The sequence below is a fragment of the Hippocampus zosterae genome, chromosome 4 (assembly GCF_025434085.1).
Source record: "Hippocampus zosterae strain Florida chromosome 4, ASM2543408v3, whole genome shotgun sequence".
Classification (NCBI taxonomy): domain Eukaryota; kingdom Metazoa; phylum Chordata; class Actinopteri; order Syngnathiformes; family Syngnathidae; genus Hippocampus; species Hippocampus zosterae.
Window position 1 is genome coordinate 17,833,564 of NC_067454.1, and position 25,674 is coordinate 17,859,237.

Below are 25,674 nucleotides of genomic sequence, written 5' to 3' on the forward strand. Positions count from 1 at the left end.
CCAACTCCTTCCGCTCAGGTGACTCCAGTTTCCACTGGAGAGTCGGCTTGGGCTTTAGTCGCTGTTAGCAAGTGGCCAACGGTCGGAGTTAGCGCACTGCGAACGGACGTTTCTCCGCCTGAAAGCCCGTTTGTACGTTCAGTCAGATCCGAGTGTATACTTTGTTGAACCTTTGGGGATTGTTGTTGTTCATCACCATGAAGAAGATAAAAAGGCCCACATCCTGACGTCCACTGTGGGGTCAATGACGGACAGTCGCCGCGTCGGTGACTGACATGGATGCAAGTGACATTAAGGTAAATCACGTTCCTAAATTACGCCCTCTCATGTTGGCATTTGCTAATCGATATGTGTAGTCAGACGCATTGAAAGCGCACGTTGTTTTGAGATGGGCAGTTCAGCAGATATTGCCTAGCATTGTCAGGAAAGCTAACGGCAACGGCTTTTGTCACATAACGGCTATCAGCCATTGATCATTGTTTCGTGTTGTTGTTTTTTTATTTGTTTGTTTCATCCGCGTCTCAAGTTTAGTATGTTTTTTGTCGTCTCTGGAGGATACTTGCTTAGTTCCATACATGTTCATCTTTGCCTTATGCGATGAGTAGCGACGTCTATGTTGACGCTAACTCGGCTTGTGGCTACATGAGCCAAAACATCTCAGCTGTCACTGAACGACGCTTGGAAGCAGCAACAGCTGAGCGACAATTTACATGTTCACTCCCGATCGACGCAGAAGGAACTCTCTTGGTACCATTCCGTAATTCGTGAGAGTGCTTTTAGGTGAGGCGCTGAGGTTTCATAGGTAATTTGAAGAAGAATGTCTGGTTCTCCAACATTGATGACATTCCGCTGCCGTGTGTGTGTGTGTGTGTGTGTGTGCGCGTGCGCGTGCGTGCGTGCGCGCGCAGAGCCATTCGGTGTGCCAGTATTCATCACAAGGTGTGGTGTGCTTTTCTGAGCGAATGACAACAAAACATGTTGGAATAATTTACCCTTACGTCATACTTGCGACATATCAGACGTATCAACATCATGTATTAGAGAGCATTTAACCTCCATCCATCCATCCATCTTCTACCGCTTATCCGGGGCCGGGTCGCGGGGGCAACAGCTTTAGCAGGGAAGCCCAGACTTCCCTCTCCCTAGCTACTTCTTCCAGCTCTCCCCGGGGGATCCCGAGGCGTTCCCAGGCCAGCTGGGTGACATAGTCTCTCCAGCGTGTCCTGGGTCTTCCTCGGGGTCTCCTCCCGGTGGGACATGCCCGGAACACCTCACCAGGGAGGCGTTCAGGAGGCATCCGAATCAGATGCCCAAGCCACCTCATCTGGCTCCTCTCGATGTGGAGGAGAAGCGGCTCGACTCGGAGCCCCTCCCGGATGACCGAGCTTCTCACCTTATCTCTAAGGGAGAGCCCGGACACCCTGCGGAGAAAACTCATTTCGGCCGCTTGTATCCGGGATCTCGTTCTTTCGGTCACGACCCATAGCTCGTGACCATAGATGAGGGTTGGAACGTAGATCGACCGGTAAATTGAGAGCTTCGCCCTTTGGCTCAGCTCCTTCTTCACCACGACAGACCGATACAACGTCCGCATCACAGCAGACGCTGCACCGATCCGCCTGTCGATCTCTCGCTCCCTCCTGCCCTCACTCGTGAACAAGACCCCAAGATACTTAAACTCCTCCACTTGGGGCAAGATCTCCCCCCCGACCTGGAGGGGGCACTCCACCCTTTTCCGACTGAGGACCATGGTTTCAGATTTGGAGGTGCTGATTTTCATCCCAACCGCTTCACACTCGGCTGCGAAACGCTCCAGTGAGAGTTGGAGAGCCCCGTTTGAAGGAGCCAACAGCACCACATCATCTGCAAAAAGCAGGGATGCAATACTGAGGCCACCAAAACGGACCCCCTCAACGCTTCGGCTGCGCCTAGAGATTCTGTCCATGAAGGTTATGAACAGAATCGGTGACAAAGGGCAGCCTTGGCGGAGTCCTACCCTCACTGGAAACGATTCCGACTTACTGCCGGCAATGCGGACCAAACTCTGACATCGGTGGTATAGTGACCGAACAGCCCGTATCAGGGGGTTCGGTACTACATACCCACGAAGCACCCCCCACAGAACTCCCCGAGGGACACGGTCAAAAGCCTTCTCCAAGTCCACAAAACACATGTAGACTGGTTGGGCGAATTCCCACATACCCTCGAGAACCCTGCTAAGGGTGTAGAGCTGGTCCACTGTTCCACGGCCGGGACGAAAACCACACTGCTCCTCCTCAATCTGAGGCTCGACTTCCTGACGGACCCTCCTCTCCAGCACCCCTGAATAGACCTTACCAGGGAGGCTGAGGAGTGTGATCCCTCTGTAGTTGGAACACACCCTCCGGTCCCCCTTTTTAAAAAGAGGGACTACCACCCCGGTCTGCCAATCCAGAGGCACTCTCCCCGTTGACCACGCGATGTTGCAGAGGCGTGTCAACCAGGACAGCCCCACAACATCCAGAACCTTGAGGAACTCTGGGCGGATCTCATCCACCCCTGGGGCCTTGCCACCGAGGAGCTTTTTAACCACATCGGTGACTTCAACCACAGAGATAGGAGAGCCCACCTCAGAGTCCCCAGGCTCTGCTTCCTCCAAGGAAGGCGTGTTGGTGGAGTTGAGGAGGTCTTCGAAGTACTCTGCCCACCGGTTCACAACGTCCCGAGTCGAAGTCAGCAGTGCCCCATCCCCACTGTACACAGTGTTCGTGGTGCACTGCTTCCCCCTCCTGAGACGTCGGATGGTGGACCAGAATTTCCTCGAAGCCGTCCGGAAGTCGGCTTCCATGGCCTCACCGAACTCTTCCCATGCTCGGGTTTTTGCCTCGGCGACCACCGAAGCTGCGTTCCGCTTGGCCAGTCGGTACCCGTCAGCTGCCTCTGGGGTCCCACAGGCCATAAAGGCTCGATATGACTCCTTCTTCAGCTTGACGGCATCCCTTACTGCTGGTGTCCACCAGCGAGTACGAGGGTTGCCGCCACGACAGGCACCAACCACCTTACGGCCACAACTCAGATTGGCCGCCTCAACAATAGAGGCACGGAACATGGTCCACTCGGACTCAATGTCCCCCGTCTCCCCCGGAACATGGGAAAAGCTCTGTCGGAGGTGGGAGTTGAAACTCCTTCTGACAGGGGATTCCGCCAGACGCTCCCAACAAACCCTCACAATACGTTTGGGTCTGCCAGGACGGACCGGCATCTTCCCCCACCATCGGAGCCTACTCACCACCAGGTGGTGATCAGTTGACAGCTCCGCCCCTCTCTTCACCCGAGTGTCCAGAACATGCGGCCGCAAATCCGATGACACGACCACAAGGTCGATCATCGAACTACGGCCTAGGGTGTCCTGGTGCCAAGTGCACACGTGGACACCCTTATGTTTGAACAAGGTGTTCGTTATGGACAATCCGTGACGAGCACAGAAGTCCAATAACAAAACACCACTCGAGTTCTGATCGGGGGGGCCGTTCCTCCCAATCACGCCCCTCCAGGTCTCACTGTCATTGCCCACGTGAGCATTGAAGTCCCCCAGTAGAACAAGGGAGTCCCCAGCAGGAGTACTCTCCAGCACACCCTCCAAGGACTCCAAAAAGGGTGGGTATGCTGAGCTGCTGTTTGGTGCATATGCACAAACAACAGTCAGGACCCGTCCGACTATATCCAGTCGGAACTTCTCTGCCTCACACACCAGTTCGGGCTCCTTCCCTGCCAGAGAGGTGACATTCCATGTCCCAAGAGCTAGCTTCTGCAGCCGAGGATTGGACCGCCAGGGTCCCCGCCTTTGGCTGCCGCCCAGCTCGCATTGCACCCGACCCCTTTGACCCCTCCCACGGGTGGTGAGACCTTGAGAAGGGGGACCCACGTTGCCTCTTCGGGCTGCATTTAACCTTTGATATCCAATTTGAGACGTCCAATATACTCTTTGTCTTCACAAGTAGGACATTTTGTTGCACTGGTAAAACGTTTAGGGTACATGAAAACAAAAACTTTGTTCTCGTGATGTTCTTTCGACTATGAGAACAATTTTTGCACTTCTAGTATGAGTATGACCGTAACATGGATTTGAAATATCAAATAAATGCTTAAACGGGTTTGATATCCTTCATATGGAATAAATGTACGGACAGTTTTGATTTGAGTATTTATTCTGAATCAAGGATATGCACCTTAATGTTGATTTGCTACTATTTACTACTTTGTTATTCGTACTAGGGCTCCACCAATTAGTTATTTCTAGAATTGAATATTCTACTGATGACCCCATTGATTTAGAGCTGTCAAAATGAATCCAGTAATTGTGAACGAATCAAATTAACTGTTTTAATAAGCGAATAATCATTTTGAACCATTTCAGCCTCTTGACTGTTAATATGTTCCTACTTAGTCTTTTATAACAACAGACTTGTATAATTGTGTTTGGTCAAAATATCGTCACGTTCCTAAATAAATGGCCTCAAGTCATTTTGTCTTTTTTTTTCAGGATACATGAAAAACTAAACCAAATGCTGATTATGTCTAATAGTAATTTCATTTCTAGGGTAGTATTGAATTATCGGTTTAAATAAGGATATAGCCAATCTTGCCAGTGGTGATCTCCATCGGGAGAAGTTTAAGGCAAAAATGAATAGTTTTTTTTTGGGGTGGGGGGATCAAATTTTGACTGGCCATTATTTTAAGAGGGTGACAATAAGACATTTTCTGACATCAGATTTTACTTTGGAAAAAAATTGATCAAACCAGTTACTGAATTCGAATCAATTTATTGAGGGAAAAAATAGCCACTTTATTCGAGAAAAAAAATAATCACTGCAGCTATTGGACAAATGACCTGTAATGTATATGTAGTTGAACCTGAAGGAAACTCAGAAGTGAATGTCAAAATACCAGTAGTAGTCTTTGCATTAATTAGTGCCCAAGAAGTTGGGTCACTTTAAAAAAGCTTGGTGATTATCAATCCCTCTATTGTGAGATTGCTTACCTTTTTAAAATGTAATCCTTGAATACAGACCTATAAATAAACAATCGGTCAATAAACAGTACCGGGTATTCACTGTTATACCCGATACTTTCGGTGTATGTCTTTCAACGGCGAGGCCTGGCCTGGTGAGTGATGTGGGAGTCAGTGAGTTAGTTGTGAGCTGAGTTTAGCAGCTGACAGTTAACTGGCAAACTGTTAGCTAGTCTGCATTCTGCTGAGTACATCAATTGTGACTGACCGTCGCAGGTCATGTGTGAATGTGCTTATTAAGTGTTTTTAAGACCTGGCCATTCATCAAAGTGATCAATCAGAAGTACATAGTTCTGCAATTAATCATTTATAGTATGCTCTTTGTCTTCCTTAGTAGTTCAATTCAACACACTGACTAGTAGAACAACGACTGTTGCTGTTGTTGTGTAGTAATGTTATTTTTCCACCATTTTATGACATTTCTGCTCACTAGTAGGATAACTTTGGGATACGAGCTGGACAACTGTTGTGTGTTACGACTAGTGAGGGGAAAATTGCACTAGTTGACAGTAATGTGGTACAAATACTACAAGTCACACAAAATTCTACGAGACAACATGTCGTTGTTCTACTAGTGTGCTGAACTGACCTAATCCGATTTAGGACAGAACATGTACGAGTGCATGGATATTGATAATGTGCTAAAATTGTTCTTGTTGTTGTTATTATTTTTTGTTCGCTGTTTATACCGGTAATTTTTTTTCTTTGTATTTTTATATTCTTTGTATAAACGCAGGAAGTCAAGTCAACAGTATTTATAGAGCACTTTCAAACAGCCATCGCTGCATACAAAGTGCTGTACATGGAGCAATTGATCAAAGTATCAAAATTAATTAATTAATTAAAGGAAGTAAGAATTCCATTGCAGTGCTGTTTTACTGTGCACATGACAAACATCTTGAATCGCTTTCAATAGTCGCTCCAGTGCACCTACCACAGTCAGCACAGACACACGACATGTACAGTATGTGTGCAGTTTTAACAGTGACATTCATTAATACTTGGAATAATAAATGACATTTGTATAGCACAAAGATGCTTAATTCTCACAAAATAAAAGCCGCAGTTGATCGCCGTTTATCTGCTTTGGCTCTACCACTCCCAAAGGATGCACATCTGCCTGTGACCTCAATGCAACTTTCACAATTGCAGCTATTCTTCACACGCTCACTGACTGACACGCATGCGCACACACACTGACAGTCAGTAATGTTTGCGTCCTCTTGGAGCTGTTCAAAACAATGCCACATTCCAATGATCACCTGTGAGTTCTAAATTACAGTTTCACCACTTGCGGATTTGTGGTCTTATACGCTCTTCTTTTCTGTGTAATTAGCTTATGTGGTATTGCTGTATCCCCTCAGACTTAATCCTGTCACAGCCTGCGATGGTGGCCTATTTCCGATCAGTGCCATTTCAGTGTTTAAGTGCAACTGAATGTATGAAAATATATTGAGCCACTTGAAATAAAAATTTCTTTGCTTTTATTTATATTAGGTTTACTGTTTGGGGCTTTTTTTCCTCTAAAAGATTCATCTGAGTTCTGTTCTCAGAGTTACTGTACATAAGTTGAATGAATGATGCTCAACTGCCAGAGGTTCCGTGACCCCGACCCTGAACCTGCAACTAACGCTCCAGGCTATTTGATTTATTTATTTATTTTACACACTGCTACAAAACAATCACTTGCAGCCATATCCTGCATCTTGAGAGTCAACATTGCTATTTGGTTTTGGTGAATTGGCTACCCAAGCGTAATCTGCTACATTTCTATTTAGACAAGATGACATTTGTGGATGTGTGGAGGGGGAAATCAGCCACCCAGCTCCAAGGGTCATGGGACACAATAGATGTCTGTGTTACATGCACAGACCTCACTGTAAATCCCAAGCACTGTTTGAGAGAAGTTAGGAAGCCTCTTTGTTCGCTGAACTCGCTCACCCTTCTTTTTAATTGTCGATCTTGGACAGAGGAGAAAGAAGACGGAGGGCAATGTTTTTAATTTATTTTTTTAAACAAAGAATTGACTCAACCCAATTTGTGTATTATACTTTGGCAGAAATGAACACACATAACTTGATTAAATCTGTGAAAAATTCTAGAAAATGTCAAATGCAGTTGTTTTCTGAATACCCAGTCGATGTAACCATAGAAGCCTGACCCCAAAATGTGTGGCATACGTCTTGATGAAAAAGACAGGTACTGTAGCAGGTAAAAATTGCAGAAGTCAAGTCAACAGTATTTATAGAGCACTTTCAAACAACCATCACCGCATACAAAGTGCTGTACACGGAGCAATTAAACATATACAATAAACCGTAAAACAAACCGGTAATAAAGACGGTAGAAAGCACCAAACAGTAAAACCAAGAACAAATCTAAGTCATGCTGAGTCGAATGCCAAAGAATACAAGTGAGTTTTGAGGAGGGTTTTGAAGATGGGCAACGAGGAGGCTTGCCGAATGTTCAGTGGGAGGTCATTCCAGAGAGAGGGACCAGCAACAGAAAAGGCTCGATCCCCTCTGAGCCTCAGTTTAATTCTTGGTACTTCTAATAATGTCTGGTCCGCAGACCTGAGGCGCCGGGCAGGTGTGTAGGGGCGGATGAGCTCAGAGAGGTAAGGTGGCGCCAGATTATTTAGATATTTGAAAACAAATAAGAGGATCTTGAAAATAACTCTAAAATATACGGGGGGAGGAGGCAGTGAAGGGATGCCAGAGTAGGAGTTACATGCTCCCTCTTACGAGTACCAGTCAAGAGATGTGGTGCAATCATTCCACAAGTGCCCAGACGGCGTTTGAGGCACATGAAGAAATGAAATAAAATAGCTATTCCCACAGACCTTAACGAATGTGACCTGAAAAAAAACCCCCTGAACCACTTAAAATCTCAATGAACGACAAATTCTGTTGTGTACATACAACGTTCTCAACTCTCATACATATGTAAAATTACCCATTGCAACTAAAACTAAAACCCTCTACCTTGATCATATTCAAACAATAACTTCAACAGTCAGTCAACAGTGTAATGCGAAAAGTGCAGTGTCTATTTTTTCAACGTAATTATTTTATTTTAGTTCATCACTAAACCATGCGTCTGCTGACTTGAGTTAACTTCCCACAAACACGTTTTTCTACGATTAAATTTTTTCTTATTTCATGTTGAAGCTGTGACTTGCGTTTGCATTTTGTCCTACGTTTGTAGCACCTACCTCTTCTTTTTAACATTATCAGAGGTTCCACTGTTGTTGCATGTTTGCTGACGTTAGGTCTATTTATAACCAACTGTAGGCATGTTGGTGGTCGTTGGTGGAGCGGATAGAGTTTCTGGCACCATGATGGAGTTTGGATTTTATCAATGAATGCTGTCATTGGGCCTCATTCAGTGAACTTGCATAGGCACAAAATATTCAATTGTTGAATTTGTGTTTATTCTTTGAACCAATCGAGAACATCCTCAGATCATGTAGGTGGCTTGGAGAAAAAAAAAAGTCAAACACATATTTTACCCAAGATGTACAGCATATTGAAACTGCAGTCAGTCCACCTGCACACACTTATTTATTCATGAATATAAATTTTAATAACATGTGCAGTTATATCTGATAAGAGAACAGTGTTCCAGCCAATACTTACAATTTCTTGGAACTATCTTGAAGTGAGGGCAGGAGCTTCATTTAGTCAGACCGTAGCCCTGTCTGTGAGAAAAGTAGAGCTTAACTACCCTTTTCTGACATATTTAGTCATCAGCCTTTTGAGGGTGGCACCAATTACTTGGCTAATTTTGATATTCGCGGCAGGGCTGGGCTCCAAACACTGTGTTTTGATCAGAATAACCCAGCCTTCACAGTGAACTTTTAATTGTCATCTGATTGCCTTATTTAATGGCTAATTTGTTTCTGTTGCTCACACCCCAAAAATAATCCTGCTTCACTTTTTACAGGATGTGAAACTTTCCGCCGAAGTGGAACCGTTCATCCCCCAGAGGAAAGGTCTCGAAGGATCCCTGATCAGCATGAGTTTGTCTGGAGAGCTGGGAGGAGGAGGCGGTGGAGGCATAGGAGGGGCTAGCGGAGGGGTGGAAACTACTCCTATACCGAGTTACCTCATCACCTGCTACCCTTTTGTTCAGGAGAACCAACCCAACAGGTACCGTCAGTGTCACAGGCAGGGAAATGAAGCCGCTAATTAATATGTCGCACCGCATTAGCACGATTTGTGGAGCTTGCATCTTGCTCTTACGCATTGCCGAATGTGAATTGCACGTGGAGCAGACAATACCTTTTGGATGGGAAGAAGCCTCTCATGAAAACTAGTCTCGCTCCATTTCCTGACTTTTTCTCCCCTCCCGTCATTGTTCTGCCTCTGCTGCAGTGTGTGAGCAGAACTCTCCACCAACATTATTGTCCTTGCTGTCTCTAGTTAAGTGCACCCATGAGAAAAATACATTAAACCGCCTTCTTGTGTGTCATTTGTTTTTGTGTTAAAAAACTTTCTTTTGACTTTTCCTTTAACTTTAGCTACCTGTGTTGTTATGGAATCTCTTTTGGTAACTTTTCCATTTTCAGGATAGACAGTTTTCCTGTTTTGAAAATATTTGCTGAGTGGTTCATAGCAACCTCTAATACAGTAACGTAAAAGACTTTGCACATTTATATGGTTGCACTAAACTCCGTTTTGAAAATAAGTTTGACAGCAGTACTTTGCTTCAACAATTTATTTGTTGAGTTAAAGTGGTTAATTTTAGGATCGTGTCATAACAAATAGATACTACCGCCTAGGAGGTCCCAAGTGGACATGGCGCCACATCCAGTTTCCATTTTACCCTTTTTTTGTCCACATTAGTGATCTTCTATATCCTGCACACATCAGTTCCTTTGTTTCCTTCCGCACTATTTGAATGCAAGGAAATGACTGACTGCTATAGCGGGTTGGTTGTTAAAATGGCAAACCTTTCTGTAGCATTACCGCACCATCTTAACAACCCATCATGTACTTCATTTTGGTGTCACAGATGCAGCCATCCCTCTAGAGGCCTTTCCCCTCTGAACAACATCTTAAATTTGTTGAATGTTCTTGTTGTTGTTTAAGGTGTGCATTTCATGTTCAGAATCGGCTCATAATTGGAGAGTATATTCTTGGGCAGGGAGATTAATCACTGTCATTGCTTGATTCGATTGGATTTACCATTCTTGTTTTATTTATTTATTTATTAATATTAGTAGCAGTATTTGGTTCCATAGTTGCTGCCTGTTGGTGTGTAACTAATGTATTTCAATGAATTCAACTGAATTTGTCTGGACCATTTCTCTCTCTCTCTTTTTTTAAGTGGCTTCCACATTTTCTGCATCCCACCGGCATGCACTGCTTTCACTAACATGGCTGCAAACAGAGAGGTGCTAGTTTACAAAAGCCAGTGTCTCTTTTTTTTTGCCATTTTGTGACACCTTTCGCAACTATTAAAAGAAAAAAAGAAGCAACTATTAAGTTTAATGATAAAAAGTAAGTTAGACAACATGTGCTATTAGTAGCTGGTTTAAGAGTGTCGAAAAAATGTATTTCGTCGCACAAGTTGCCTTCAAAGAAACGTCACAAAAAAGACAAATCTGTCTAAAACATTCATAACGAAAAAAAACCCATCAGTGAAATAAATATATTAAACGGTAGCGGTGAGATTTCAAGGTTTTGTAAACTGACTGTTTTCAGAGTATAAATGATTCTTCTCTTGTTCTTTACAGGCAGCAGCATCCAATGTACAATGGAGGGGACCTGCGCTGGCATCAGCCTAACGCTGGCCCCGGTGGTCCCTACCTAGCATACCCAATCATGTCTTCCCCTCAGCCACCTGTGTCCAATGACTATGCCTACTACCAGATAATGCCTGCCCCGTGCCCCCCCATGATGGGCTTCTACCAGCCATTTCCTGGCACTTATGCTGGGCCAGTGCAGCCTGGGGTTGTTAATCCAGTCTCGGCAGATATTGGCGAAAGGCCTCTGCCTCTTGGGACGGCATATGGGATAGCGAATCACAGAGGGAGAGGCATGCTCCGACCTAATACACCAAAGGTAAAATTGGTTCACTCTTTCACTCGTCGCATACACACGTAGACAAAAGTGTTGGTATCCCTCTGTAAATGAAAGAAAAATACTGTACTAATATTCATCCATCTATTTTCATATCCTCACGAGCGGATACTAGGCGGGGTACACCTTGAACTGGTTGGCAGCCAATCACAGGGCGCACACAGACAAACAACCATTCACACATTCACAATCACACCTCTGGGCAATTGATAGTGATCAATAAACCGGCCGTGGATGTTTTTGTAATGCGGGAGGAAACCGGATCTTTTGTAGGTCACGTTAAAAAAAATAAATAAATATATATATATATATATATATATATATATATATATATATATATATATATATATATATCACAAACGCCTGATGTGTTAGAAAAAACTTTTTTTTTTTTAAATCAACATCAAAAACACGTTGAGGGCAACGTAAAGCCATCTCTCATGAAAATCTGCTGTTGACAAGTGTAATTTGACTATTGGGACATGTTCAAACAAGATGTGTCCTCTAATTGGCATTATAGGTGTCTTCAAACTTGTAAGCACTGAGTCAGCCTATTTAAAGGTTGACAAATAGTCACTGTGCTCTTTGGAGACATGGTGTGTAAACACACTAAGCATGCCCAGAGAAAGTAAAGGAGAGAGTTGTCTCAAGAGATTATAAAGAAAATTATAGACCACATCTAAGCAGTTTGATGTTGCCTGTGCCACTGTATTGTTTCATTCTCATGTTGAAGATGGTTATATTACAGCATAACGCTCTTCCCCTCACTGTAATGTAAAACAGCAACATTTAGGTGTTTGCCAGCCAGCAAGGGGCCGCCGCCCCCCAAACAGGACTTTGGCTGTGCAGAAGGATGTGTGCAACATTGGTCATGATGGTTGGACAAAGAAAGTACTACTGGTGGATGCAGCCCAGCAGACAGGTACACATCTTTCTCCTGGAGTGTTGTAAGGATGTAAAAAACATACAATGTCACCTAAATGTTCAACTTTTATTTTACCTGTTTAATGGAGAAGATGGTACCATTTCACAAAAGATTTTCTTTGATTCAATGCATTTTACTTTCATTTTAGTGAGGAATGTCGGCTCACTGCCAGTAACCGCAGCATCTGGTTACACAGGTTGAGGATGCAAACAACTGGGTTTCAAAATAGAACGGGAATGTAGAAATTCCAGTTTGGTTATCTACGTCTGTGCAAGCCACGACGTGATTGTTGTATGTCAATGAAAATGTCATTATTATTTTGATTTAGATTTTTTTTTATCACTATGAATACTTTTGGCCCAAACATATGTCTATCAATCTATTTGTCAGTGTATTGATCAATTAATCAAGCTATCTTTTCACTGTAAATCTGTTCAAAACAGTAACGGTTTGATTAAGATGAAAACAAAGCCAAAAAAAAATTCAGACCAGAAGGAGACATTTCTCTATAAAATTAAAGGTCCACTTGGTTCAACTGGCGTTTGAGAGAGACACAGCACCAGTTATAAGAGCAGTGTGTGGGACATGCCAGAATCACATACAACCATTGGGGGGGGTTATAGTCTGCTACATTTCATGAAGACGGACAGAGTGATTCTGATGAGGACCGCAAAGGCACTTTATAGTGATGCCAAACCAGTTAAAAATATTGACGGCTAAACTACAAGAGCACTCTCTAAAACGCAAATGAGCTGTGAGCAATAGCAGGCTTGTTAATTAGCAGGCTACGCCTCACCTAATGGACGATGAATCAGACTTTCCATCTGGACAATTGGTGGTGTTTTGACTATGAACTGTACTATTTGTCCAGCTATATCATATTGGTGGTGGAATAACTCATGAAGGGTTGTGATCGTATTTGTATTACAGGATTGGATTAATGTATTTGTCTAATCTGATACCTCATCGTTAAGATTTCCCAGGTGAGGTATCCGGGCATTTTTTTGGGGAGCCAGCCAATCCACTACCGTGGAAGAACCGAACAAAGAGGCAAGGGGCATCCAATGCAGCCGAAACCTACAGCGATCGGGGCATCAGTGAAGCTGACATAGATAGTGACAGTGGATACTGTAGCCCCAAACATAAACAGGCAGCAGGAGGAACACCTCGAACAGCAGAGAACTCCGCATCATCCACAGTATGGCAACATGCTTTTCTTTTTTTTGTCTCAACTATGTTGGATTTTGGAGGCTTGACTTTGACTTGACTTAGTAGGCATAGTCATTGTATATTTCAGTTCAGTAGCATTTCAAATTTTTTTTTTTATCCAGGCTTTACATTTTCTTTTCAGATCAATTTTATAGTAGGTATTCCAAATACAAGTGTAGTAAAATTATTGAAGTAAGCATTATCAACTATGATCAAATTCAACTATCGTATGTTAATCCATGATGTGTCTTTTTTGGCCTTTAGGGAGTTGAGACTGGTGTAATGACAAGTAAGTTCAAGTTCTACTCTTTTGACTTCATTTCTTTGGCATCGAATAAGATCCAATTCAGCAGTTGAAAAAATCACTACCATTACCAAGATAATTATGTTCAGCTTGTATGTGAATAACTGTTTCTCTGGTTGGGTGGGACTGTATATAAAATTTGATTTATTTTGCAACATGAAAGGTGAAAGGTGAACACCGTTGTCCTTCTGCTTATATCTTTTATGTTTATATTGCATTCTGTACTGAGTACAGTTCATTTTTTAAGTTTATTTTCTGCATGCAAATACTTTGATTTTCTACTTTCTTTACTTCAACATTTTGCTGCTGTAAATTGCGAATTTCTCCATTGTGAGACAAATAAAGGTTGTCGTATCTTTTAGAGGTGGAATTTTTAACACCGCTGTTGTGATGGATTAAAAACATGTGTCCATCGTGGTGGGGCTCCCTTGTTTTAATGGACACAATATAAACAGTTATTTACAATGCAATCTGTCCTCTACTATAGTTTATTCAGTTACCAGCATTGTGATTCTTTTGTGTCTACTAGCAGGTACATGGGTAAATTTCCACAGAGCAGACCAGAGGAAGAATACCGAACAGAGTAACAGCTCAACGGTACAGTAAAGACCAATGGGTTTCCTTGTTTGCATTGATAAAATCACAGATTAGGTAAATTTGGATGATTATTGTGTGTGATAGTGTCTGTTTTTATATGCGTACCTATTAGAATCAAATTTATCGGCAAAGTATGTAAAACACACATCATGGCAGCTATAACATCTTCCAGTCAAATATGACGTAAATGTTGTCAACCTGCAAGGAGAAAAAAAAATCAAAGAATTAAACATACGCTGTTTTGTTTTTAGGATTTTCGCAGGGCCTGTCCTGGGCGTGGTCTTCCAAACCAGTCGGAACAAAGACAGCAGCCAGGACTGGTCACACGAGACGAGATCACTCCAGAGCCCCTTTACTTTGAAGTGGGAATATAATTAGAATGTACCATTTCACTGGTTCACCTTTTTATTTCTTACCCTAAGATGTATTTTGTATTACAAGGATGAAGATGAGAGGGATGAGTTCCCAGACCTACCCACCGGAGGTGGTGTCCAGCGCTCCTCCAAAGCAGAAGCACCTCCAGCACAAACGCAAATGCAGCCAAAACTGCATAGAAATCTGGTTGGTGAAGTGTGTGCTTATAGACTATTATTAGAAAGTTTAAAGTCAACATCAGTGTACCGGTAATGCCAGTTTTGAGCTGTTAAGTTGAGTCTAGTTTATTTTGCCATGGGGTGTGCATAGTGGGGTGTGTGGTTAATTTCTAGAAAGTTTAGCTGGGGAATTTTGACAGTATTGTATACTATAAATTACTATTTATTTTCGACTCATTTAATGCCAAAACAAAAAAACCCATTTGCAAAACTCCAATCATTTGGTGCCAAAACATAAATAAGTTTGGGGTGTTTTTTTTTCTTTTTTAAATAAAGAGCTTCGCACACCTCCTCCGTCAGTGTGGAGGCTTTAGGAATGATTTTAGTCTGATAAATCACCACTGGATGGCAGGAGTATCTTCGATCAGATCTTGGTCACAGAAAGCGTGAGTGGGCATGGGGTGTGGTATGGTTATCCTTTGAAACCTGTATCCCCAACAGCTTTTTCAAATCATTTAAAGATGACTGTTTTCTATTGTCATCCTTGACGCGCGTATGCATGCGTATCCCATTCACAAGCGATGAAACAATTCCTGTTGATTTGTTGTTTACCACAGCTAGAAAACCTAGCAGACAACTCGCCGATCAACATTGTGCAGACACCAATCCCGATTACCGCATCTGTTCCCAAGAAGGCCAAGAGCCAGAGGAAGAGGGCTTTGGCTGCTGCTATGGCCACTGCTCAGGAATACTCAGAGATTAGTATGGAGCAGCAAAAATTACAGGTAATGTCATGTACCGGTACTCTTAACTCAATGCTCATCTGGAATTACCCGTTTTCGTCGAGTGACTTTGTTCTGTCCTTTCCTTTTCCCTCTCGACAGGAGGCTCTCACCAAAGCAGCTGGCAAGAAGAGCAAAACTCCTGTCACGCTGGATTTAGGAGATATGCTGGCTGATTTGGCTAAACAGCAGCTGGCAATGAAGGCCAAGCAAATCACCAACACCAAGCCGCTATCTTTCGCAGGTAAACCAGCCCAAATTGATTGTTTAGCATTCAAATATCACCGCTCACAAAGGAGACTCTCTTGGAATTCTGCCCTTTTTTTTCTCGATGTCTACTCACTTTGTTTTATTTTCCCGTAGTTGGAACAACTATGCCATTCCACAGTACAGGCAGCTTGGCAGCTATGTTGAAGGGTCATCCTCAACCACACTTGGGCTCCCCTAACATTCTGGATTCAACTGCACCGCGTATAAAACGAGGGAAGGAGCGGGAGATCCCTAAAGTCAAGCAACCAACACCTCTCAAAAAGGTTATTCTTCAATTATTCAGGCACAGCGGAGGCACTATGGGCCAGATTTAAAATATACATACTGTCCCCTCCAAAACTATAGGAACGGCAAGGTCAATTTTTTTGTTTTTGTTGTATACTGAAGACATCAAAAGACGAATATGAGGCAAAATTCATAATTCCAGCTTTTATTCGATGATATTTGTATCTAGATGTGTGAAATAAGTCAGGACAGAGCACCTTTTGTGTGAAGCCACACACTTTTCAAATAAGCCAAAGTATTGGAGCATGTGATTGATGGCTGTTTTTAGTTGCTCAGGTTTTGCCTTTAAGGCCTTTTCATTGTAGCTCAATGCAGATTTTTTGTTTTGTTTTGCCCATATGCAACACACATTTTTTGCAGTGTGAACAGTGCAATTCTTTTTTTTTCTCTCCTCAAATCCAACCTTGACCTCTGTCATATATAGATTAAACCGGATATGTAGGCGACGCGTCTGCAGTATGAACGCTCACCCGGACACTGCATCTGTCGTAAAGTCAACAATTGCTCTCATTGTTTATTTATCCTATGTTTTTCTCTTTTTTTAGATTATTCTTAAGGAGAGAGAAGACAAAAAAGTGAAAACAAGCATGGCGCGAGAGTCACGTGGCCAAGAAGAGCATGGGGATGATTGTTTACATTTTACTGAAGATCTTTCCCAGGAGCCTGTCTGTCAAGAAGGTGGGGAAAATTATATCAATAGTTTATTGTTCCAACACGAAATCCTCGTCAACAGTTACAACTTTAAATGGCCTCGCCCCACCTGAACCTCTCTGAGCTCCTCCGCCCCTACACACTTGCCCGGTGCATCAAATCTGTGAATTTGACATTATTAGAGGTACCAAGAACTAAGCGGAGGCTCAGAGTGGATCGAGCCTTTTTTTTTGTTGCTGGTCCCTCTCTTTGGAATGGCCTCCCACTGAATGTTCGGCAAGGTCCCTCGTTGCCCATCTTTAAAACTCATCTTAAAACTCATTTTTTGGCTTCTGACTCGGCAGGAGACTTGATTGTTAGTTTTACTGTTTTGTGCTTTCTTTCTTTGTTGTGAATTTATTGTTTTATTGTTGTTGTATGAATAATTTTTGCTCCATGTTCAGCATTTTGTACACAGCGTTGGTTGTTTTAAAGCTCTCTATGCATACAGTTTAGTTTTGTTCCTTGCTTCGCTTTATGTTCCAGAAAATGGCCTGAGTGTCCCTAGTGACACATCCCTTTCCCCAGCCAGCCAGAACTCGCCATACAGCATCACCCCTGTATCACAGGGTTCTCCTTCGAGCTCCGGCATCGGGAGTCCAATGGCTTCAAACGCAATCACAATAATCCACAGTCGCCGTTTCAGAGAGTAAGTGACTCACTCTCGCGATCCCTTTCAGAAATCTGGCTAGTTGTCATACCCCAAAATAGGCTTGACTAGGAGAAGCATTTACAAGTTAGTGGGGATTTTTTTTTATGTAAGGGCTATCCTTTGTACAGTAGTGAATTGTAGAGGATGACACAGATGTATGACACATTGTGCCTTCTCAGCAAAAATGTATGCAAGTAGCCACAAACGTTTCTTTGTGTCTTCTGCTATAGCCATATTGTCCTCCTTGCCCACCCTTCTCGAGCATATTTTGCATTGATATCCTCCAAACGGCCCTTGTGGCACGTTTCCCCTTCTTCCTTTGCTGTGACCACCAGCTTGATATATCATCAGAACAACAACTTAAAGCCGAAGGTTGTGTGATTTCATTTCTTTTATACAACAGTGGTACCTCTGTTTACAAAATTGGTTCTGAAGAAATTTCTGAAGTAGAAAATTTTGTAATTAGAGATGTGTTTTCTATTTAAATGCCATAATCCATTCCAACACCCCCCCAAAAAAATTAGACAATGTTTTCTAAAGCTTAAAAATACATCAAAATATGTAACAAACATATGTTACAATTAGATTATTGCACAATAAATGAGTTGTGCATAATGTAAAAAAAAATAATAGAGTAAAGAATAAAAATGATTGTCATTTAACTTTCAACTTTGTCCTCATCTGGGTTTTTTTGCCCTCTTTAGTTCATGTTCTCTCTCTCTCAGAAGTGCTTTTTGTCTGGCATTTTGTAAAGAACCGATCCAAGGACATCTGCTTTCATCAGCTTTTAACAATGTCCAAGGTAATCATCACCTGAGTGAGCAATCATCAGACTGGTGAACTTTTTTTCCCGGATGATTAACATTTAGGTCAAACTATTGGAGCGCCTCATGCCCCGAGGGGCGAATGGCGAGGACGCTGCATAGATACAGATCTCTCTCTTTCTACACACAGACTCATACGGTAGAGGTCCCACTTAGCCAATGGGATGCCAGGAAGAAGTAATAGCCAATGGCGGAGCAGCTCTAAATATGTTGCGTTCAGGAAAATCGGAGCTGCGAGTAGCAGCCCATATTGTATTTTTACCCTTCGTATCTTGACATTTCTTTAGTAACGAGGCAATATTTTCCTGTTGAGGCGTTTCGTAACTTGAAAATTTCGTATGAAGAGACGTTCGTAAGTAGAGGTGCCACTGTATTCCAAATCGCCAACGATCATTCCAAACATCAAAGAAAAGCAAATCAGCATCAAAGCTTCTAGGCCAGGGCTGTCAAACTCATTTCACATGGTGGGCCACATACGGCTTCGGTAGATGTCAAGTGGGCCGGACCATTAAAATGATACCATACTTTACTATAAATAACCAAAACAAGAAGTATTTCCTTTGTTTTGGTATAAAGAAGCACAAGAACATGAGGAAAATGTTGAAATTTAATGAACATATCTTTTACAAAACATTTCATGAAGCACCTTACATTTCCTTTGACAAATGTGCAATTTACTTTTATCATTCACATACTGTATATGCATTGCAACTGATCCCACTGATTGTACAAACTTTAACAAGTAATTGGTATTGAAAAATATAGTAATGCACTTTAAGATTAAACGAGATTTACAAAGAGAGAACGTTTTAAACCATTTACATGTGCATATAAAATCAAAATGTAATCCAAGCCTACACCTTACAAACTAAGAGTGCTATTAAATGTGTAAATGTGAGAGTGCTATTGACAGCGTCTGCTGTCATGGGTCTGTCTCAGTGACGGACTGAGGCTGCTGTTGTATTCTTCTCTGATCAAAACAGTGCCGATATTCAATTAATTGCACCTTATTAAAAATATTAATTCTGTCTTTTATGCATTTTTTCACTTTTGAATTTACCTGCGGGCCTGATTGAATCTCCTAGTGGACCGGTTCGGGCCCATGGCCCATATGTTTGATACCCCTGCTTTACACAATTATCTCACGGCCGAATTAAACTCCTTTGCCAGACGGATCGGGCCCGCGGGCCGTACATTTGACACCACCTGTTCTACGCATTATGATACGGAAGTTTTTTATAGGTTATCTTGTCGACATTAGAAGTGATTTCTATTTTCCTTAACCTTGCCATTGTTACATTTAATCTGGTGTGTCGTTTTTGTTACCCTCCACAGGTACTGTAACCAAGTGCTGAGCAAGGAGATCGACGAGAGCGTGACGCTCCTCCTCCAAGAGCTTGTCCGTTTCCAAGAACGTTTCTCCCAGGAGGACCCCAACAAGGCCAAGTCTAAACGCCGCCTCGTCATGGGCCTACGGGAGGTCACCAAGCACATGAAGCTGCGTAAGATCAAGTGTGTCGTTATCTCTCCCAACTGTGAAAAGATCCAAGCCAAAGGTGAGAAATGCCTTCAAACTGCGTTGACAACAGCCCTTTTTTCTCCTCTTTACTCATGTGTGATTTACTCTCCCCGCAAATTTTCTTCTGTGCCTTATTCGGGGTGGATTTAACTTTGTGGTCTGAGTGCTCAGTCCCGATGTAATACATTACATTCATCCGATTGTTTTAACCGTGTCTACGTACATACTGTGAACCCCCACTGCAATTTGCATATTCATTGATCTTTTTTAAAAAGGTATCCTCTGTTATTTGCTATTTTTTGTTCTCAGGCCAAAGAAATGTACTACTTTTGCGCTGTTTAGTGGAATCTTGGTGTTTTTTTGTTTTCTATCTGCAATTACAAACCCCTATTATAGTGTGGACAAGCTGTACCCTCACTGTATTGGAAATCGTACTCAGTGCGTGCGTGCATGCTGCTGTGTTGCAGGTGGTTTGGATGAAGCTCTGTACAATGTAATTGCTATGGCAAGAGAGCAGGGGATCCCGTTTGTGTTTGCTTTGGGCAGAAAAGCGCTCGGGCGCTGCGTCAACAAACTAGTGGCTGTTAGTGTGGTTGGCATCTTCAACTATTCTGGAGCTGAGGTAAAACAGAACTCAAATACCCTGCCTTTGTTTCTACCTGGACTATTCCTTTTCTATGTGGTAGTTCTCCATCAAATAGAATACTGTACATCTTCCACCTTTTTCAGCGTCTATTTGACCACCTCGTGTCGCTAACAGAAGAGGCCAGGAAGGCCTACAAGGAAATGGTGTCATCTTTGGAGCAGGAGCAGGCAGAGGAGGCTTTGAAACACGTCAAAAAAGTGCCACACCACATGGGGCATTCGCGCAACCACTCTGCAGCGTCTGCTACCTCCTTTTGCTCCGTCATCTCTGAGCCAATCTCGGAGGTCAATGAGAAGGAATATGGTGAGATCCCTTTTGTCCCATAATGTATTTACCGCGGTTGTCGTTTTTAGCTTGTTGGGGTGGAAAAGTGTTCTATCAGTGTTTCCCAACCACATATTGCATTGTCATGAGCACATTTTCACATGCGTATTGCTCCCCAAAAAATGCAGGCGTACCTCAATTTGCTTCTCAGTCTGTTTTTATATGCGTTTGTCCTAAGAAACTATTCATCAAGCCTTTCCCACTTACTGCAGAGACCAACTGGAGAAGTATGGTTGAAAATTCTGACATGCCGGAGCCAACGGAGGCCGAAAGAAGTGGCCCCTCCCCTTCCGTTGCCCCCCACAGAGACAATGAGACCCCGGCAGTCCCAACAAACGCTGTCCCACAGAAGGCGGCGCTCCCGACGCAGGCCCACGGCGAGCGGGATGAGGTCCGTGCCGACGACCGCTTGGAGCTGGCCTCCCAGCAGAGCACCGAGACGGGCTCGCTGGATGGCAGCTGCAGGGGCCCATTGAACTCCTCCATCACCTCCACCACCTCCACCCTGGTCCCCGGCATGTTGGAGGAGGCAGAGGAGGAGGACGAGGAAGAGGAGGACTACACGCCCGGACCCATTTCCATGGAGGTGCCCACCCTCAACAGCCGCATCGAGTCGTGGGTCTCAAAGACCCTGGAGAACATGCAGCTGGGGAAGAGCCAAGACAGTACAGAGGAGGAGGAGGAGGAGGAGGAGGATGAAGAGGAGGAGGAGGATGAAGAAGAGGAGGAGGATGAGGAGGAGAGAGCACAAAGCGAGGATGAGGAAGGCCTTGTTTCAGACGCTATTGCAAATTGCAACTTGGAGAGCAAAGAGCAGGTGGAGGCCAAGGAGGTCCCGGCCTGACATTGTCTCTCCTCCTCCCCGTCTTCCTCTTCCCTCCGGTCTCTGCCACATGTTCTGATCCCATAAAACCAGCAGCTGTTCTTGCATCTTCACCGCCTGACACCAGACCTAATCTTGCAGCTACCCAGGGCCTGATTTACTCCATATTTGCGTGTGCATGGAAGCTGATCGACTAACTGATAACCAATCTCTTCCATTTATGTGAAGCCATAAACAAAAGTTATCGCGGCGTATTGTCTATTCAGCAATGCACTATTGGAGCTTCTTAATCTCAGACCTAAGTGTTCATCGAAATCGAGGCAGTGGTTCCTTTGCTGTCGGGCAAAATCCTCGCATCTCCTTACTTCTCAGCAAATCCAAAAAACGCTACCTTACCTGAACACCACGCTGTTCAAGTTGCTATTTTACTTTACTATCACTATTCTGCACAATTGTGCACCAACACCAATGACTGTTTATATGTAGTCAAATCAATAACCCGTTTAAAACTGGACTATAGCTGTGTAAACAACTGCAAAAACATGAATATGTTCATATTCCATTTTTTTTAACCCAGAAAAAGACCGTTGGAATTACTCCTTTACGAACCCAAATATTTGGTAGTATCACAGCACTATTGAAATACCTCCGTTGAAAGGAACATTGGTTTGTGTTCTGCGCAGGCTTTGTCCACAAGGAATCGTGGGTATTTTGAGTACAGGAAGTATTGTTACGCACAGTGTCTGGCACGCAATGCACACGGAAAGACAAACATGGCGATGATGGTCATGCGCCACCGTAGGTTAAAGGTGACCTGCTTTATTTTATTTTATTTTATAATGTATTTATTTTTGGTGAAACTGATAGGATACTTAGGGTAAAGTGTACACTAACACAAATATATATATATATATATATTAATAACACACACACACACACACTCACACTACCCCCCTCCCCCCATTTCTCTCTACACCCCTCTGCGATCGACTTGGGACCAGTTTAGATGGAGATTGAGAATATTCCAAATGATCATGACATGCCATGTGTGAGACATGTAAACGGCTTATTTTGACTGTTTCAGAAACCGGAATTTTGACAATCTGAATATGAATATCATAATTTTACATGCATGTTAAATTGCTCCATGTATAGCACTTTGTATGCAGCAATGGCTGTTTGAAAGTGCTCTATAAATACTCTTGACTTGATTTGACTTGAATGAACTTCTCACTACTGTCATTTTGGCATTTCCTTAAGATATCGCTCCAATAAAAGTTAATTTGATAACGTATCGCGACACATTTTAGAAGTGGAACATTTGGGTTCCTTTTGATGCAGTCGCATATTCAAATCAAAACTGATTATCTGATACAAATTCTTTTTTGTGACACCGCAATCTGTTTTTGATTTGGCTAGCATCCAACTCCATCCATGCACATCAAAGTCTGTCGCTCAAACCAACTTCTCAACTTCTCAGACAAAAATCCTTTAATACATCACTCGTTATTGTCTAAATAAACTCTGAATCTTGAGAGTAAATAATGACTCCTGCAGAGTGAGGGAAGCTATGCTTCAAAAAAGTAGTTTTTCCCCACATGCATGAAAATAACAAATCTGCTGGGAACAAACATTGGTTTGTGAAAAATCTGAACTGGACCATATTTGGTCATACGAGGCTTCCACCTGACAGCAAACGGTATACGGTAAACGGTATTACCATACTTAACCGTACCGGATTTAAAAAAAAAAGGTTTAAGGAATTGTAACACAGAATTTGAACATTTTGAACCCCTCCATATCACTAGGGGTAGCCCACATACTAACTACTACACTTTGAGAATCACTGATCTAAGTAAGGGCAGATGTGGAGCAAGTCCGAAGAACGAGTCATGGCATATTACCGATGACAAAACTCTGATCTAGAGAAACACAATGTGACAATTAGGTGCTGGTCCCTGCCACAGCAGTTTTATGGTGTGATGTTCCAAGTCTGAAGCGCTGTGTTCTGCAGAACGGCAGATACATCCAGTTCATGATCAGAGTGAGATTCCTACACTTTGGTCGTGTGTTGGTTTGCCACCACCACTTTATTTTGGGAGGTGGGGAGAAAGCCTTCTCCACCAAAATGACTCCTTTTGTCATTCTGAGTGAGCAAACAGGCAATTTAGCGCGCACTATTTGGCATTTTAGTAAATCAGGCCCCTAATCTCAGGTGTCCGTCAGGACAGACCACTCGCATGCCACGGAGACGGTCGAGGACCAGGCGGCAGCAGATTCGTTAAAAAAAAAAAAATGTGTTCATCTTGTAACCTGCAACACTGTTGTAGGAACAAACCTTTTCCATTTTCCCCTCATCCCAAGTCAACAGTCTCCATTTCTTGGAAGCAAGTGTGTGGAAACGTTTCAGAGATCTGTGACTGCGGGGCTCCCGTCATAAAAGCCCCGTAATCGAGCACAGACCATTTTACGTCTCGGTGTGGGTGTGTTGGTTTACAGGCACATAGTTTAACATTTACTTTGCTGTGTTCATGAGCTTTACCTTTTTGTACATATTCCTGTGAGCACTTCCCCCTAACCTCGTTAATCCACGAGGTTTGGAATGAAGGAAAGAAGATACTTTTTCAAATTTATCCTATCGGTCTGTAAGAAGTGTTTTATTTGAGTAAGTGGTTTCCCCCCATTTTGCATTCAGATAATGTAAGAGGATTTAACTTCTAAGAAGCAAAACAGTGTCTGTGTACAGTACTGGGTTGTCATATTGATCTTGCTGTGTTGCTGTCAGTGTTCCATATAAACTGTTGCAGTTCATGCTTTAGTTTAGGCCTTTCCACTGAAGTATTTTCGGGGATGGGTAATGTTTTGATACACCGCAGTTAATCTCATTTGTAATCCATTCCAAATTAGGATGTTTCATTCAAAAAGCAGTCATACCAGTGTTGAAATTGTCAGACTACAACTATAACTATCGAGATCGCAAAGACCCTTGTTTACTAAAGCACGGCTCTCATTCACACTACTAATGGTATTCCTTTTAAGGACAAATGTACTCAGAGGTTTTCATTGTTTATTAAAAAAAACACTCCCCAAGCCGTTTTCACATGTTAAAAGTACAATTGAATTAAATCAGTTGTGCAGCTAAGTCACAAATTTGGATTCTGAAAGTATTTGTAAAAGGTACTCTGTCCCTGTAAGCCTTTTTGTTGACACACCCATCAAAGTGTTCATTGACAACAAGCGTGCATTTTTTTGCACTATGTATATACAATGGTAAAAAAAAAGATGTCTTGTGATTTACAATGAGCAAAAAACAAAACGGTTCAATGAAGTACTTTTTCAGTGTGTTCTATGTCTTTATATGAATATTTATGACGGTGTAGACTACATCACTAGCAACATTGTAAGAGGCTGTCTCTCAAAATCCTTAAACTCTATGGACTGCTGATTAACATCATTAAAATGTTGTTGAACAATTCATATGAATATGCTTCATTTATGCATATCTGCCTTTTCCATTAAAAAAAACTGGCAATGAAAATAATAATCCGTGCACAGTGTCGCATGTAGAATATGCGATGCGAATAATAATTCCATTTGTTTTTTGACCGTTCTGTTGTTTTTGCTGATGAAGAATCCAAAATAACATCCTTTCATTTTCCTCAAATAGAATTATATTTTGGAGTCATAGTCAGTAGTTTGTACTGTAGATTAAAACAAATGTTCGTTTTACGCAAACAAATATATAATATAATATGCAAAAGCAGAGAAACGTAATAATTCAGTTGTCTCAATTTTTCCACAGCTTTATATATCATGTTATGCATCGTCGGTGATTGGCGTTGTGTAGTTTTATGAGCGGCCACTAGAGGGTATCCAAACTGAGCTGGGGCCCGATTCACTCGTCCTTTAAATTGTCTCAATGCTTTGAACACTTTGGTTGTGGCTGTTTCGTCGAATCAATATCCATCCATTTTCTTATCCTCTTATCCACACAAGGGTCAGGGGGCGTGCTGGAGTCTTTCCCAACTATCTTCGGTCAGAACTGGTTGACTGTCAATCGCAGGGCTCACAATCACACTTAGCGCCAATTTAGAGTGTTCCATTAATCTGCCATGCATGTTTGTGGAATGTGGGAGGAAACCGGAGTACCCGGAG

General features: G+C 42.7%; 1 protein-coding gene across 2 annotated transcripts; it reads left to right on the top strand.

Moving 5' to 3' along the window:
• Positions 1-3: 3 nt before the first annotated feature.
• On the top strand, positions 4-24,996 carry secisbp2l (SECIS binding protein 2-like). 2 transcript variants are annotated; one of them, XM_052063712.1, is made up of 18 exons: positions 4-296; positions 8,996-9,201; positions 10,791-11,118; positions 11,920-12,058; positions 13,036-13,259; positions 13,535-13,559; positions 14,104-14,171; positions 14,423-14,533; positions 14,613-14,732; positions 15,322-15,489; positions 15,589-15,730; positions 15,850-16,019; positions 16,587-16,719; positions 17,218-17,380; positions 19,543-19,763; positions 20,194-20,348; positions 20,456-20,675; positions 20,909-24,996. In XM_052063712.1, the coding sequence occupies exons 1-18, from the start codon at positions 276-278 to the stop codon at positions 21,538-21,540; spliced, it is 3,246 nt and encodes a 1,081-aa protein (XP_051919672.1). In that variant the 5' UTR covers positions 4-275; the 3' UTR covers positions 21,541-24,996. The 2 variants fall into 2 exon arrangements, with proteins under 2 accessions (XP_051919672.1, XP_051919673.1); XM_052063713.1 differs by having other exon boundaries at positions 14,107-14,171.
• Positions 24,997-25,674: the final 678 nt, after the last annotated feature.

What these genes read in the sequence shown, in the direction of transcription:
- secisbp2l (XM_052063712.1), top strand. Translation starts at nt 276, where the DNA reads ATGGATGCAAGTGACATTAAG. An exon ending in CAGGAGAACCAACCCAACAG is followed by an intron (nt 9,202 to 10,790) that starts GTACCGTCAGTG and finishes TGTTCTTTACAG; the next exon opens with GCAGCAGCATCCAATGTACA. An exon ending in TGGAGCAGCAAAAATTACAG is followed by an intron (nt 15,490 to 15,588) that starts GTAATGTCATGT and finishes CCCTCTCGACAG; the next exon opens with GAGGCTCTCACCAAAGCAGC.